This window comes from Artemia franciscana, chromosome 9, assembly GCF_032884065.1.
Source record: "Artemia franciscana chromosome 9, ASM3288406v1, whole genome shotgun sequence".
NCBI lineage: Eukaryota > Metazoa > Arthropoda > Branchiopoda > Anostraca > Artemiidae > Artemia > Artemia franciscana.
Window position 1 is genome coordinate 8,906,473 of NC_088871.1, and position 17,329 is coordinate 8,923,801.

Below are 17,329 nucleotides of genomic sequence, written 5' to 3' on the forward strand. Positions count from 1 at the left end.
GGGAAAGGGTTTGAAATACCGTAAAAGCTCACAAATACAATTTTTTTACTTGCATTACTTTTTAAATTTTCATAGTGCCTGAAGTATCACAAAAGTAACTTTCTTTCTAGGCAATATTCGTCAAACATTTTCTAGATATAAACATATAAATTCAAATGTGAGTTTGTGAGCTTAATGAATCAAGTTAGAAACATGAACAGTTATGCAGGATAATTTCGGAGCCGTGAGAATGTACAATGACAATGAAGATTAAAAGTTTTATTTTGTTCACTGTTTCATCCAGAGAGCAAAAAAAATTGTTACGATATGGGACTATGCAATGAGTACGACCAAGGCCGTATTCAGGGGGTGGGTTAGGGGATTTGTAATTTTGAATCCCCTGAAATATTTTTCTCGTAAAAACGTAGCAAATATGCATAAAAACACATGTTTGATGCGATTTTAAAGCTTATTTTTGGTACCTCCCCCCTCGAATAAAAATCATCGATACGGCTCTGAGTATGGCATGTTTATCACATCATTTCTGATGTTTATCTTTCTATAGGTTCAGGAAACATTTTTTCTTACGTAGTAATGTCAAACTTGATAATTGTAAATAATTTTGTCATCAGTATACAAAGCAGATTTTTCTGGTGCATTTAGATTCGTTTTTTTTTTTAGAGTTTCGGTTACTATTAACGAAGGTTACTTGTCACCATATATGGAAGGAAATATTAATAATCATGATATATCTTGAGGTCCCAAAAAAAAAATATTCAGTGTATACTTGATTCAAATATGTTGTTTAAATATCTGACAGACCATTATCACACAAAACTTTTACTAAACAAAACGCTCAAAATAGCATAAAATCATCACGTAAAAATCAAATTTGAAGTAATTAGAATCAGTAGGGCAATGACTGGACAATGGTTGATGGACATAATATACATTTGAGTAACCTTGTATAATCACTTTTTTTATTCTGCATTCGAGTAGTTTAATCATGCCATTGAAATTGCAAGAAGGAAGCAGACTATTAAAAAGACATATAATCAACTCTTAATTAACGGCACCGCGTTCATAGAGGCGTAGAAATGGTTGCGTAGAATAAGAAAATTTCCGGTTAGGAATTAATATTTTAGAGCATTTAAAATGGGATTTGTTTTTACTAAAACCTAAAAATATTCTTGGTATAACCTTGAGATATGCCCCACCAAATTAGGTAGGTTTTGGATATATTTTGAAATATATTCAAAAATTAGGTAGGTGGCCAGCATAGCAGAGGAAGTAGAGGGCAGGACACAACTTCGAAAAAACACTAGAAATATACAAACTATATTGATAGTTTTTGAATGGGAAATATTGTTAAGATTTTATATTTTTTAGGAAAGGGGTCGGGCCTGATGACCTTACTACTTACGTACCTGTACCCAACAGTAGGTTCGAAGGTTCTGATATTTAATATAAAAATAAGATAATTAAGACACTAATGATCACTGTTTTAATCCAACCTTTGAGTATCAATCCGACATTACAGAAAGAAATGTTCATTCGTTGTTTTAAACCTTTGTCTATAAAATAAACCAAAAAATAAAGGGGGCATGACTTGGAGGGAATACACGACCTGGTATATGAATGGCTGCTACCTTTGGTTATGAGAAGAAATTTTTGTTCAATCATTGAATGCTTGAGGATCACCTAATAGATCAACTGCAGCCCCGTCTAAACTGTTCTTCGGGAGAATCATAGAACTTGAATCAACTTCACACATCAACTTGAATTAAGTTTGTCAACTTCACTCAGTGGATGATTTTTAGTCAGGGCCGTATCCAGGTTATTTGATTTGAGCCCCTCCTGAATCGTGCAAGACTAACAAAAATACATGTAAACAATTTTTTGTTCCGCTTTATAAAGTTTGTTCAATACCCCCCCCCCCAATGTTCTGAATAAAAATAGCCCTCAGAACAAAAATCCTGAATACAACGCTATTCTCAACTCTAAAATTATTGGGGTTACTTTGCTGAATCAACAGGTGTCTCAGAAATACAGATTATTTAAAAAATATAATTTTCGCCAAGAACATTCTTTCGAGATCCCGTTGCTTTCCCGATTTCTCCGATTTCTTCCGACTTCCTTATATAATAATAATATATAATATATATTATAATAATAATAATGTATAATAATAATAATATATTATTATTATAATAATAAAAATAATATATTATAATAATAATAATAATATATAATATATAATAATAATAATATATTATTATTATAATAATAATAATAATATACAAGGTTCCATATAATTTGAAGTTTTGCTCCCCGAAAAACACGCGCCTGAACTGATTCTGCAAGCCCTTTTAAATATAGTTTAAACATTATGAAATACCATTTAAAGATTAATTTTACTTATTTTAGTATGCAAGGTGCATGCTCTAAAGTAATTACTGAGAAGTTGAAGCTCATTTTACAATCAGCTCAAGGCTGCTGATCAAAAAGAATAATTTTAGTGATGATTCATAATCTGTCACAAAATAAAAGGTAAAAATGATTGACGGTCATGAAAATTCTAGACCCCCTCCCCCCCCAAAAAAAAATATGGATCAAAATTAAATCGATTATGTTCTAATCTTTAAGACAAGTACATATTTAATAGATAAAATACCCACAAAACATGTAAAAGAGGTGTCTCAGTTATTAATTATGCATGTTTTGCTGAGGGGTTTGATATTTCATACCTAAGTGCAAATTTAGTAGGACAATTTTGAGGTAGGCTTTACAAAGACAAATTGGGAGGAGGGCGGGATGACCCCTCTCCCTCTCTAGATTTTGAAATATAATTATTTGTGTATATTCTTTACAAAATTGAAAAACACCCCCTAAATTTTGACAGAATACCGCTTAGATGTATCTTCATTGAAAATATGAAAACATTATTACCCTCCCCCCTATTTTTCGTGATTTGCACCAATGGTAGACTGAAGTTATCTCCCAATATGTTTTGGAGTTAAATTTACTGATTTGCTTTACTGAAGCTACTTTATTGTTGTCACCCTTCCCTTACCCAGAAAAAAACAACTTAAAAGAACGGTTTCCCGCGAAAAGGTTGATAAAATGGATAAACAAAGATAATAAATGATGGATGTTACAATAAATGATGGATGTTACTGATGAATTTAAATAATAATAAACAATAAGTATGGATATAAATAATGGATAAAGGCTGATGAATGGGATCGGTAAAATGGATAATGCACGGAATAGTCAAAATATAGGAAAAATGGGGGATGTCATGAATTTACAAGAACTCGGGGAGGGATTACCCCAAAGTCCTCTTAAGTAGAATCCCACTCTAGGGTCCCCCCAGACACCCAATGGGTTTTTAAAGTGTTTCCATATTTCCAGTATGCTAGTCTCTATATAAATTACTTTTTGTTGTCTAGAAAAAAGAAACATTGAATTCGTGCCTAGCTTTATCCTTTTCAAGCAAGGTTTAGAGTTCAGAGATTCCATTTTAGCGCACGATTAATCCTACTTATTTTAGTATGCAAGATACGTGCTCGAAAGTAATTATTCGGGAAATTAAAACTCCTTTTATAATCACCTCAAGGCTGCAATATCTAATAGCTGATCAAAAAGAATTATTTTGATAATAATTCACTTTTGACAGGACATATTCACGACAATTGCTGCAAATTATATTTATTCGCGCATCTTGCCAGGTGACACAAAATTGCTTAACGGTGTTTCCTGCTTATTAATTACTTTTGACGCCAATATAAGATGAAAAGAGTATATCTTCTGAACAGTGGCGATCCAAGATTTTTTTTTCTAGCCTAGCTTTTGAAAAGTATCTCTTTCGGGTGTTTTCATCTAAAAATGCCTTTTTTAATATTCTGATTGGAAAACTAAAAAAAAACTAAATTAAATGAACCCCCCACATTTTGAAAATACCTTTTGCCTCCCATAATTTCGTAAAATGATGTCACTGCTTTTAAACCTTCAATGTATGGTTTTATCTCAGTTTTAATTAGTGACACTGGTTCGCATGGGGAATTAAGGGTAAGGTTCCAAGTCGGATATTAAATAAAAAGCAATTTTTTTCAGCTGAAAGTAAGGTATTGAGGAGGGGGACATCCCCGCCATGTATAGAATAATTTCTGATCGTTTTCAGTCTTAATGTTCCTCCTTACTTTTGGTTAAAAAAAATGTTTTTTTTATTTAATTTCTGATTGTTTTTCAAATAATGCCGGTAAATCTAGCTAGCCCATCATGAAATATTTGCTCCCCCCCTCCTCATGGGAAACTCCTCTGTAGAAATTATTTCCCACGTAAGATACACATACCCCCGTAAAATCCCTCCAGACAGTTCCATCAATGCTGAAAATCCCCCCCCACCGCTAAATTTCTTGCGGAAGATTCAGCCTGAAAAATTCTCATTAGAATACTTCCATTTGAATGATATTTTAATTTCTAATCGTTTTCTTGATCACTCCATAAATCTCCCCTTCCGTGATTTTTTTTTTCTGGAAATCCAAACACGCTGAATATAGCCCCAGGATAATTCACACGGAATGTCTCCACATCAAACGAAACATCTGACATGCAAAATTGAGTTGGCAAAGAGAAAGTAAGACAATTAAGAAGAATTCCAGAGAGGAATTTTGTCAAATCCCTTCAGTGTAACATTTCTCCTGGAAAATTACCCCCCTCCCCATACCGGTAAATTTTCCTGGTACATCCTTTTTAGCTAGAAAAAACTCGATAATTGAAGTTTTTGGTTTATCATAATGAAATATACCAAAGTTTTATAAGAATATAATAGTTTAGAAATAAATTTGGGCTACATATTTGCACATCAGGGGGTTAGGGGGTAAAGTATAGCATATATTAAATACGCAACATAAACAAACCCATTCTTGCCTAACCTAACCAAAATACCAACCTAACATTTAAATAAAATACAGCTACAATATATTTTCGAACAGAGCCGACACTAACTGTCTGGTATAAAGAAGTTTCATGTCTCATGTTCGCGGTACAATTTCTCGCGTATATTCTACCTAACAAGGAAGTACCATTTTCCTTCCCAATGAACATTCTCCCTAAGGAAGCCACCCCAAGCACAACCCACCCACCCCCTTTGTCTAAAAATAAGAAAAAGTATGCATAATGGGTGCTCTGCTCGTGCATAATCTTGATTTTATCGACAAATGTGACTATAATATGATCGGAGCATTATACAAATTAAAAACAAAAAAGTGACACAATGAAAAATTAGGACAAAGAGAGATGGCTAGCTGACAATTTGGTTTTTTCACCTTCCTTCTTTTTTTGTCTGATTGGCGATGACTTATACGAGATTAGTGAAAGTGCAACTAATTGTTCATTCAAAGGAAGTCCGAAAACCATGTCATCCATGCTTGTGGATGTTGATATTTTCATGGTCAGCACACAGGAGCCCGGCAATAAATCAATCAACGTTGTGGGCTTCATGTAGATTTCAAAAATTTTGACCGAAAAAACCCTTCAAATTTGTAGCTTCTTTTTCAGTTTTGGCTATTTTTAAAACGCCAAGCCAAAAAGCAAAATGTTAAAAAAAAAACCTCCGATAGCAAAGTTTTTAGCTCTTAATTATCATCTCTATAGTGATGTTGAAGGAGGTGCACAAATTCACCTTATACAGAGTTAAGGCACGTTTTTTTTTTTGCGATTTACATTTTTTCTTGTCAATTCAAGCTGGATTAATTACGTTCAAGGCCGTATCCAGGGGAGAGGCTAGGGGTTTGAGCCCCCGCCCCCCAGTTTTTTTCCTGACTCGTAAAAACGCAACAAAAGTGAATATAGACGAATGTTTTATGCGTTTTGAGTGTTTTTTTGTGTAGCCCTCCCCCCAAAAAAACAAATAGTATAACCCCATCCGAAAAAAAAATCCTGAATACGGCCTTGATTACTTGATTTGTTTTATATTCAATCTAAGGCTCTTCGGACTCGGAATATTAACTTTTACTGCAGCAAATTTCTGTACTAGCTAGAAGAGAGGAAATGGAACATCGTTAGAGCATGGAAATTATTTTTGCAGTTATTTGTTCGGCAAAAGTGGCACAAATCGGCTTTATAGATAAGATAAATAAAATCGTTTAAAACAACAAGGACAACTTTTTATAAGAAAAAGAAGGTTAAAGGCAAAATTGCTCACGAATAAAGTTGAAAGAGATTTTTTTTGGCAATTTTATAAGTAATTTGAATGGCAACATTTAAGAGGATGTGCAATTTTTTCCAACATATATGGAAATTTATAGTAGTTACATAATTCATAAATTATGTGATAAAATGATAAATTAAATGATAAATTTCGGGGAAGACAATCAAACCCTGAAACCCGAATAACACATGCCTATTCTTTGGCAATTTCTTCGTCTCAACTTTCTTATATCTTTCTAGCTGTTTTAGTTTGCTTTTATCCGTTATTAAACGCTCAGTGACATTAATAATGGGGGGGCCCTTAGTGTGCTGGAAAAAAACTTTGTTTTATCTTTGCTAAAAAAAAAAAACTGAACAAAAATAAAAAGGTCCCTTCTTAGATTTGGAAATATTCTTTCTTTGCATCTTCGAAAAAATTCCCTCCCCCCTAGATTTTCTTGGAATGTTATCACTGTAAAGTCACTAAAATAATTGGGCATTTCTTATTTTATTTTTCACTGTCTAAATCAGGATTTTTATCCGGTACTTATTTACGTCTATATTTTTATTTCATTGATGGAAATTGTCATATTGTCTGAGAAATTATTGTCTGATATTGTCTCATATTGTCTGAGAAATTATCGAGGTACCTGTCAATTGTCAATTATATCGACCACCCTCAAGAAGTTTGACGTGTTTAATCTGAGTAAAACCAGTTTCTCTTTCTGCATATGGAGATAATTAGCTTAGTCTCAGTCAGATAAACTACTATACACTTATATTTTATTTAAGTATTTAATATATAGAGCTGGTTATATTAGGTATTAATACGATTTGTTTTAGGCGGCCTGTTTCCCATAATTCTCTGTTGTAGTTCCGATAATTTTGTTTCTGAAGTATTATATTTTCATCATATTTTGGTATATTTCATTCTGATTAGCCTAAATTCACTTCTTGAGTCTCGTCGATATTATTGACAAGTACCATTATCTAAATCAGCTCCTCTTACCCCCTCACACAGTTTTACTCGAGCCCCCCTCAAAATAAATACCCAAGTACGCATGTACTTTACATTAGTAATTTGTTAGGCTACTCTGCCTTTTGATTTGTAATCGAAATGAAATACAAATATAATGTTAAGTAAAACTTTTAATTAGGACAAACAATAAGTGTTATTCATCAGTAACGCATCATTGTTTATGCGTTACTTAACATCAAAAAATATATATTTTTTGAAAACATCAAAAAAAACTTTTTAAACAAAAAAAAATTTTTTAACATAAAAAAAAATATATGAGACGTCCTCCAGCTACTTTACGCAAATAATTTCTTAGACCACACTGCCTTTTGATTATTATCAAAATAAAATTATAATTTAATAACAGGTAAAACTTAATTAAGACGGTAGCATTCACTGCATTAATTATAAATTTCCCTTGTTATTATATTTTCATTTCTTTTTATTTATGCGCATGCTTTGCTCATACCTAGCTTCTTGTGAGGGACAAATAACCCTCAAAATTTGCGTAGTCTTCTATTTGCTAGTGTAATTTTAAAAGCAAAAACAGGTGTAGCGTTTTTCAGCTTAAAAATAGCCATACTATGTCAATGAGGGTGTATTTTACGCCAGATTTTTTTTTTTCGACTAATAATCATTTTCAGTAATCTCCGCTTAAAAACAGACATACTGTATCAATGTGGGCGTATAGATTTTTTTTTCTAGGTTAATATTCATTTTTAGCGCTTGCTTTGGGCTGGCTTTGAAGTTAGACGATTTTCTTAATGTATAAGATATAAGTTTGTGGGATTCCTTATATGCTACTGGACTAAGCAAATTTTCTTCGACTAAGCGCCATGTTCTAGAAATTTAAAATAGTTCGCCAATTATCTGCTATATTTTCTGGAAAAAGTCAATTTATTATTCTCACGTGTAAGATCGAAGAAAACGCTACGTTTGTCTAGCCCTTCCGATTGTTTATCAATTCACAGTAGCTACGGGACAGTTAGTTCATTATTTCAGCAATCTTGGTAAATATTTTTATTTCCTCACTAAGAGCAACAACCAATGCTAATATTGAAAAACTGATACCACAACGGTAAATTGAAAAACGGCGAGGAAGAGCTTACATCCGGCTTGGAAATATCTCTCTTCGCACCCCAACCCTTATCCAAAGAAATACAAAAGAAAACACCCACCACAGGACCTTGGTTTCATAAAAGTTAGTTATTTGGTCAATTGAGCCCCCTTCGGGTAGGCAATTAGCATCGGGTTGGGAGTTTACTATTGCAGATTTTCAAAATAGGTTGGCTTCTACTATTAAGACATTATAACAGTTATGTTCTCGAATTAGTATCTTAGGGCATTGGGATTTTCCCATTATCTCGTGGGCTAGTCAGTATTGACGTTTTCTCGTTGCTCAATGCATGATGACTAGGAGGCAGCTGACAGAAAATGACGAAAATTACCTGCACTGACGACGGGTGGGTCACGTCACTTCGTGATTTTTAGAAGATTTTCTTCTGGTCGAATGAAAAAATAGCCGTTTTGTTAGAGAACATCAATACAAAAATTTAAGCTCCTACTCAGAAAATAATGCCAGGCAAGTCCCCCTCAAAATCTTCATACTTTTACGACGAATATCTGGCGTAAATTATTGATGTTTACCGATTACTTTTGTTAGAAAATGGAAACAGAAATTCGAAAACCACTAATCTAAAAACTCGATGGAAAGCCAGTTTTTCAAATCAAAGTTATGAGTTTACAATCCAGGCTGGTACTAGAAAACAAATCTATTTACGAAGCTCAGCAAGCTTCCATCAGACTTAAGGGCATCGGTCTCCCTTTTTTCCATTGAGCACGAGAATCGGCCTCATTAAGAGCAAGAATCGGTCGAACTGTGTTTGATAGTCTTATTACAAAGGGCAGTGAAAATGAACAAAGCTGGTCACTTATTTTTCGACTACTTTAAGCTAAAAAAAAATGGGATACATACTTATTTATTACTTTGGGCTCCGTGGCCGCAGCCCAAAAGTTGCTCCAAAGCTGTTCCCTCTTATGTTTTATAGCGGAAATGTTTCTTTTTCTTTTCTTCGTTGCGTTTTCACTGTTGATCAGGGTTGTTTCCAAGATTTTTTTTTTTAAGGGGAGGGGTTTGTTCAGGGATTTTAAAGCATAAAGAAAAGGTTATCAAAGAAAGGGGGCAAACCCTTATTTATGGAACACTTTGTGTTCGTTCTTGCGGTATATCGTTACTTTCAGTTGAAAAACTTTTTTTTTATTTAATTTCTGATCGTTTTTCAAACAATGCCGGTAAACCTGGCTTACCCTCTATGAAAGATTCACTCCTCTTGCGGGAAGCTCGTCAGCAGAATGTTCTTCCCAAGTAAAATACCCCCGCCCATAAAATCCATTTCGGATAATTCTTTCCTCGCTTCCCCCCACCATTTTTCTCGCTTCACCATTTTTTCCCCGAAATCACCCCCTTTCAGTGGGAAATTGCTTCTGCTGAAAATCCCACCGTGGAGAATTTCTTTTGCAGAAAATTCTCCCATGGAGAATTCATCCAGCAGAAATCCCTCCCCCACTGAAAAACTCTCAAAACAATTCCAAACCCGCTGAAAATTGTCCCCCGGACAATTCCCCCTAAACATCTTCACGTACAAGACTGAGTCAGCAAAAGGAAAGGAAGACAAACAAAAAGGGTTTTGATAAGGAATTCTGTCAAATTTCCCCAGTGTAATATTTCCCCTCGAAAGCTTACTCCCGGCAACTTCCTTTCCTTAGAAGTTCTACCTTTGGAAACTTATCCCAGCAGCCCCCCTCCCCTGAAAAATGTCTGTATACTTCTCAGTAATAAATACTGTAAGCAAACACGGGCAAATTTCTAGCTTAAAGACCTTTCACCATGGGTCTGTAGGCAGCATGTTAGCCCCTCTCCAAAGGCATAGTTATTGGATCTTTCGACTATGCTGAACAAAATGACTACCTCAAAATTATGATTGAGGATTTTGGGGGAGAGGGGACCTTAGGGGGGGGTCTAGTCACCCTCTAGCCTTTTTGGTCACTTGACAAGGGCATAAAACTTTTAATTTTGTTTTGAACGCGCCCTCTTCCGATCTTTTAGGGCCATTGGTTTGATAAAGTTACCCCTGGAAAAAAAACACGCACCGTGATCTTTGTTTTGGAAAAAACAAGAAGCTAAATTCCACATTTTTGCTGATGGGAGCCTGAAACCTCTACAGCAGGGTTATCTGATGCGCCAAATCTGACAGTGCTGTTTTCATTAAAAAATTTTGACTTTTGGGGGGTGTTTTTACCCTTTTTAAAAATCAGGTAATTTTCACAGAATCTTAGCTTTTGATGGATAACACTGAATTTATTGAATCTTATATATTTGGAATCAGAAAAAAAGCCAATTCTTTTAATGTATCTATTATTATCAAAATTATCTTTTTTAGAGTTTATGTTACTACCGAGCCAAGTTACTCCTTACTTACAGTCCGTTACCATGAACTGTTTGATCAAAACTTGCATAAAATATAAAAGCTTTTTCTAATTTTAATATATTATTTAAACTTTTTAAAGTATTTTTCTAAGAGAAAATGCAAAGTGTACTCCAAAACAATCTGGTAAATGGATAAGTTGAGTTTCATCGATGCAACTGTGTCAAAATTGTTGTCTAACTTTAAAAAACAAATACATATAATGAATAAAAAATCGAATGATTAATATACCAAAAACTTGCAGAAGCAAAAAAAAAACACATCAATCATCACTAGGGCTCAAGAAAGAATTTCTTCTAAATTGAGTCTTTATTTCCGCTAGCCAAATGAAAGAAGCGGTTACGGTAAAATAAACCCGTTGACTTAGATGTGAGTGAAAGCCTATTGGCCTTGCAATTCAATAATCCATATCTCACAAATATTGAAAGTCAAGAACGACTCATCAGTCTGGAGAGCTCTAATATTTTAACTAAATTTACTTAAACAAATCAATATCAAAATCAAATCAATAAAACTGAAATGAAAAATTTTTCAAGACAGTAAAAAAAAAAATTCATTTTAGTTTTATTGATTTTATCCTGCTGTAAGTTGTTTTTTCTTATATATTCTTGTATTGCTGAGGGTGGCCTTTGGACATAGGGCCGAAACATTTATTCTAATTTGTTTCCCACTGTCTTGGGAAATACCCTATTGTTCTTCTTGTTTTTGGTGTTTGTGATGGAAAGGCAGTGGGGTCTTCGTCGCTATTTATATATATTAAATTAAAAAAACAAGTTTTTTGAATGAAAGTAAGGAGCGATATTAAAACTTCAAACGAACAGAAATTACTCCGTATATGAAAGGGGCTTTTCCTTCTCAACGCCCCGCTCTTTACGCTAAAGTTTGACTCTTTCTCTTAACTCTACATTTTAAAACAGTAAAAAACTTTAGCGTAAAGAGCGGGGCGTTGAGAAGGAAAGCCCCTTTCATATACGGAGTAATTTCTGTTCGTTTTAAGTTTTAATGTCGCTCCTTACTTTCATTTAAAAAACTTGTTTTTTTTATTAAATTTCTGAACGTTTTTGAATCAATGCATGTTTTGATTCTGGCTCTCCGCAGAGGAATAATTAAAACGAAATTTGTATATTTTTTTTTTTGGCTAAATGGCTTTCTCATAATTTTGATCGAATGATTTTGAGAAAAAAAGAGCGGGGGAGGAAGCCTAGTTGCCCTCCGATTTTCAGTTAATTAAAAAGGCAACTAGAACTTTTAATTTTTTACGAATCTTTTTATAAGTAAAAGATATACGTAACTTATAAATTAGCTTACGTAAAGAACTTTTGTATTCTCATGTTTTTATTACATATATGAGGGGGTTGGCCCCCTCGTCAGTACCTTGCTCTTTACACTAAAGCTTAAATTTTGTCCCAATTCATTAAGAATGACCCCTGAATCACAAAAGCCGCAGAATAAATAGTTGAAATTACTAAAAATACTTTAGCGTAAAGAGCTAGGTATTAGGAGGAGGTGAGCCCCTTATATGGGTAATAATTTCTGTTCGTTTTAAGTTTTAATGCTGCTGCTTAACTTCCAGCTGAAAAAAAACTTTTTCATATTTATTTTTTCATTGTTTTTTTTTTTAAGTAATGCTAGTAAATCCTGCGCTCCATTCATGGAAATTTTCTTCCCCCATGACAAATTCCTCGATGGAAAGTTCCCCCAGCATATCCCCCTCTTCTCAACCCCTGCCTCCAACCAAAAAGTCCTCCTGAAAACGCCTGTACACTTCCCAATAACCATTACTATATGTAAGCACTGGTCAAAGTTTTGAACTTGTAACCCCTCCCACTGGGACTGTGGGGGAGTAAGTCGTCCCCAAAGACATAGTAATAAGGTTTTTCGACTACGCTGAATAAAATGGCTATCTCAGAATTTTGATCTGTTGACTTTGGGAAAATAATTAGCGTGGGAGGGGACCTAGGTGCCCTCCAATTTTTTTGGTCACTTAAAAAGGGCACTAGAACTTTTCATTTTCGTTAGAATGAGCCCTCTCCAATATTCTAGGACAACTGGGTCGATACAATCACCCCTGGGGAAAAAAACAAAAAACAAAAAAAACAAACAAACAAACACGCATCCGTGATCTGCCTTCTGGCAAAAAATATAAAATTCCACATTTTTGTAGATAGGAGCTTGAAACTTCTACAATAGGGTTCTCTGATAAGCTTAATCTGACGGTGTGATTTTCGTTAAGATTCTATGACTTTTAGGGGGTGTATCCCCTATTTTCTAAAATAATGCAAATTTTCTGAGGCTCGTAACTTTTGATGGGTATAACTAAACTTGATGAAACTTATATATTTAAAATCAGTATTAAAATGCGATTCTTTTGGTGTAGCTATTGATACCAAAATTCTATTTTTTAGAGTTTTGGTTACTATTGAGCCGGGTCACTCCTTACTACAGTTCGTTACCACGAACTGTTTGAAAACAGGAATTTAATTCCGGCAGGCATTATATCTTGGGATTCATACAATTTACGTAATTGTCATTAAATGCTTATAAATTGCCGTTTTACTCCCTCTCCTCCCCTAAAAATTCACTATTAAATGACATTTATCAAATAACATAACAATGTTCTAACCTTCCAAAACCTGCCCAATATACACCAAACCAAAACAAAAGTACCATTTTCACCAAATTAATTTAACATGTTTACACACAAGAGCAATTACAATTCACCTCCAACTCACTGATAAAAAAGCATATGAGATAACTTCACTTTCAGTCGATTTACCAATTAAGTCAAACTTGCTATTAATTTAATTTTTTAATAGGATTTGTTCTTTAAGCAAAAACAATTGGTTTCCGTTGGCCTTCATATATACATAGAAATTACTGTTATTTTAAAATTAATTTGTTTGTAACTAATATTATAGCGGCTGAACTTTGAAGGAACTCAATTATGTTTTTAACCAAAAGAGGGTTATAACAGAAGAAAATTCTTTAAACCGTGATTAAATAACGACGAAAACACACTGCCTTTCAATCATACAAACAACAATAGGTAAAACATTGCGAATTTAACCTAAGACAGTGAAATATTTATCCATAAATGACTATTTCGGCTCAATATCCAAGGTCCATCAGGAGAAAATCAAGATCATGTTTTTAATGATTTTTTTTTTTACCGGAATAAATTGCCTTGTTTTGTGCTGTTTGTCTTCAGTCCTGGTTGAACTTCCTTGAAGTAATGATTCTAGGAATGTTTTAATCTTTAGTTTTAATGATTAATTATTTTATTGTAAGCCTTATTTTATGTTTGTATATGTGCTTATTATAATATTCATTTAAGGATAAACAATTTTACTGTCTTAGATTAATTCCTCATTGTTTTACTTGTTGTTATTTACATGAAACCGGTGGCGGTGCTGGTCTCTCTTACGCCACGAGCAAAATTTTGAGTAGCGCTCCCCCCCCCGTTTCCCACAAAATTTTCAGACCAAAATATTACAAAATTCTTATTTAATCACAATTTTTTTATTTATATATAAATGAATAATTTATGTTTTAATCATTTTCTGTCTATTATTTAAATTATTTAATTAGTTACTATTATTATTTAATAACTTCAGTTTTTAGTTTATTTTTGCTTTATATTTAGTTAATAATATATTAATTATTTTCATCTATTAACTGCGCCCTATACTTTATTTTAATATAGATAACTTCGAAGACCACACTGACTTTCCATGACGGAAGTAAAACAGTTCAGAATAGGGATGATACCTTTTTATTGACAGTGAATAGATATAAAATTATTTAACTGGATATTTCGAACACATATACAGTGTTCATCATCAGCAGTAAAAAAAATCATCAGCCAGTTAGATAATTTTATATCTATTCACTGTCAATAAAAAGGTATCATCCCTATTTTGAACTGTTTTACTTTGTTTTAATAGAAATAAAATTTCAAAAATTAAAAATGATTATAACCGTTAGACTATTTATTTGACTGCGCACCTAAAATTCTTACACTGGGGGCAAATTTCCCCTCTGTTCCTCTCCTGAAACTGCAGCTGTATGAAACGTCTATTGTGCAAAAAGTTTAAAATAACTCCACGTCTAGTTTGTTTCCAAATATGAAATTAGGATGTTAGTGTCGGGGCATTGCCTCACCGGCCCCTTCCGAAACTCTATATTTTCCTGAATTTCTGGGGCCTTTTTGTGCAAATTCTCAGAAATTTTTTTTTTATTGTTGCCTCTCCACGAAAAAAATCTGTCATACATGCCTGATTAGTTTGGCAGAAGAACCAAGTTTAAACAAATAATTACAAGATACTATAATTACAAATAATTACAAACACAAGATTACAATAAATACTTCACTTTCAGCTGTTTGTCAATTAAATAAAGAACTCATAACCAGGTTATTTTGCTAATAAGATTTTTTTCTTTGAGAAAAACAATGGGTTTCCTTGGCCTTCATTTGTACATATAAATTATTACTATTTTAAATTAATTAGCTTGTAGCTGATATTAACGTGGCTTGACATTAAAAGTACTTGATTATGTTTATAGCTAAAAAAGAATTATAACAAACGTAAATCCTTGAGAAAAAATGAAATTACTGAAAAATGAGTAACCTTTTTAATGGGACAATGGAAAAAAACAACTTTTTTTTGTACATCAATAATGATAACACTTCAAATTTTTGACTTCCCAGCCGGAAGCCTATTTCAAAGGATAAAGAAAAATATAAAAACTATAATATTGAAATTTAGTATAAAAAACAAATAACTTGGTTTAAACAAACAAAGAAAAGTGATAAAAAGAGAAAAAAAGAAAAAACGAAAGAAAACACGCATTAAAATCCACTCAGAAGTTACAATTCCACAGTGGTATCAATTGATGAAAATATAAATGCTGGGGGCAAAATGCATTTTTTTTTCAAAACCAGGGGAGTAAATTTTGTTGTTTATTTAAATTTTTCAAAGAATACTAAAAATATATTTTTCAAAATGCAGGGGGGATTCCTCCTCCCGAGTTTACACCTTTGTATTTGTGGGGGGAGTTATCCCAACTCCTCTACACATTGGTAAAACTACACAGAGGTGAACTAATACACACTAAAAAAAAACTTACCGGAAGTTCGTCATTCGTCTCGTTTATCCGAGATAAAGCTTCGAAGCTTGGTGCCCTTAAGACTTCCTCTTTAACTTTGAAAGGAACTGGACTAATTCCAGTATCTGATTCACTGCTTGTACTTCCTATCCCACTTTCTTCAGTTGGAGACGCGGCCTAAAACAGAAATATCCTTAGGGTCAGAGGCTTTATTTGCTATCAGACAGGGGGGCGCTACCCTCTAGCTAGAATTGGCCATCCAGCTGAAATTTAGCGTCTTCAAAAATCTTGTCAAAACTAACATAGGCCTATATAATTCAAGCATCCACAGAAACAGATCACTTTTCTTTAGTATACCTTTGCCTTTATGGTATTATATAGCTAATTTTCCCTTTTTCACTGTCATTTTCACTTAACTTGGGGAAATCAGCTCCAACTTTGCCCCCCTCCTCCAAGGATTTTGACGAAATTGCGACACTGTCAGCTTAGGGCTACTCTTGACTGGTGGATGGTTTCTAGACCAGACAAAATATCACAGACTAATAAAAAATTAGATAAAGCTAAATTTCATTAGTAATTAAATTAATTAAGTATTTAACTAATTAAATTATATTAATTAATTTAATTGAATTACTTAATTTAACTTACTGAAGCTACATAAATAGTACGTAAAAACAACTACACCAATATTCCCCATGATTTTTTGCTATTTTATTTAGGCCTACACAATTTTATTTTTATTAAGGCACCTCTTTATCTCATAATTAGCCAGCAAAGAGATTACAATAGAAGGCAGTAAAATAACATGACCAAAAGAAGGGTCAATTTGCAACTAAAAAATTTACATCATACGCCAGACTCAAAGCCTCATAAGTGCCTAGTCTCAGATACCTAAATTTGATTGTATGATTTTTACAGAGACACGCCCAGCGTACAACAGAGGTTAGCTGCAATAATTCATTGAATAAGCGGAATTAGTGTGCTCTATTGAACGCGTTTTAAACATTAAAATGAATTTTATACAAAAAAAACCTGCAAACCCATAGAATTCTTGATAACCGGATACATAAACTTCCCGAGAATTTCTAGAATTGCAGTTCAACTCTAAAGCAAATAACTAATTGCAATGGGTTCTAATTAGTGCTTTTGCAATGACCACATACAGTTCGCGGTAACGAACTGTAAGTATGGAGGGCCCCGGCTCAATAGAAACCGAAACTCTAAAAAACGGATTTTGGATACCAATAGACAGATCAAAAGAATTAGATTTCTACGCTGATATTAAATATATAAATTTCATCAAGTTTAGTTCTACCCATCAAAAGTCACGAGCCTGAGAAAATTTCCCTTATTTTCAAAAAAAGCAGGGATCACCCGAAAAAAACATAGAATCTTAATAAAAATAACACTTTCAGATTCAGTGTATTCGAAAACCCTGCAATTCCTATTTCAAGCTTCCATCTACAAAATGTAGAATTTTGTATTTTTTGCCAGAAGAAAAATCACGGATGCGTGTCGCCGGGGAAGGGCTGCAAGTTATGAAATTTGC

At 33.5% G+C, this 17,329-nt stretch overlaps 1 protein-coding gene across 3 annotated transcripts in view; it reads right to left on the reverse strand.

The window, feature by feature from the left end:
* Positions 1 to 17,329, reverse strand: part of LOC136030961 (rho GTPase-activating protein 18-like) — a 155,355-nt gene that overhangs the window by 62,650 nt on the left and 75,376 nt on the right. For all 3 annotated transcript variants that reach the window (XM_065710105.1, XM_065710106.1, XM_065710104.1), the window contains exon 7: positions 15,802 to 15,957. In XM_065710105.1, the coding sequence (XP_065566177.1) occupies positions 15,802 to 15,957 (156 nt within the window). The remainder of the gene's footprint in view (positions 1 to 15,801; positions 15,958 to 17,329) is intronic.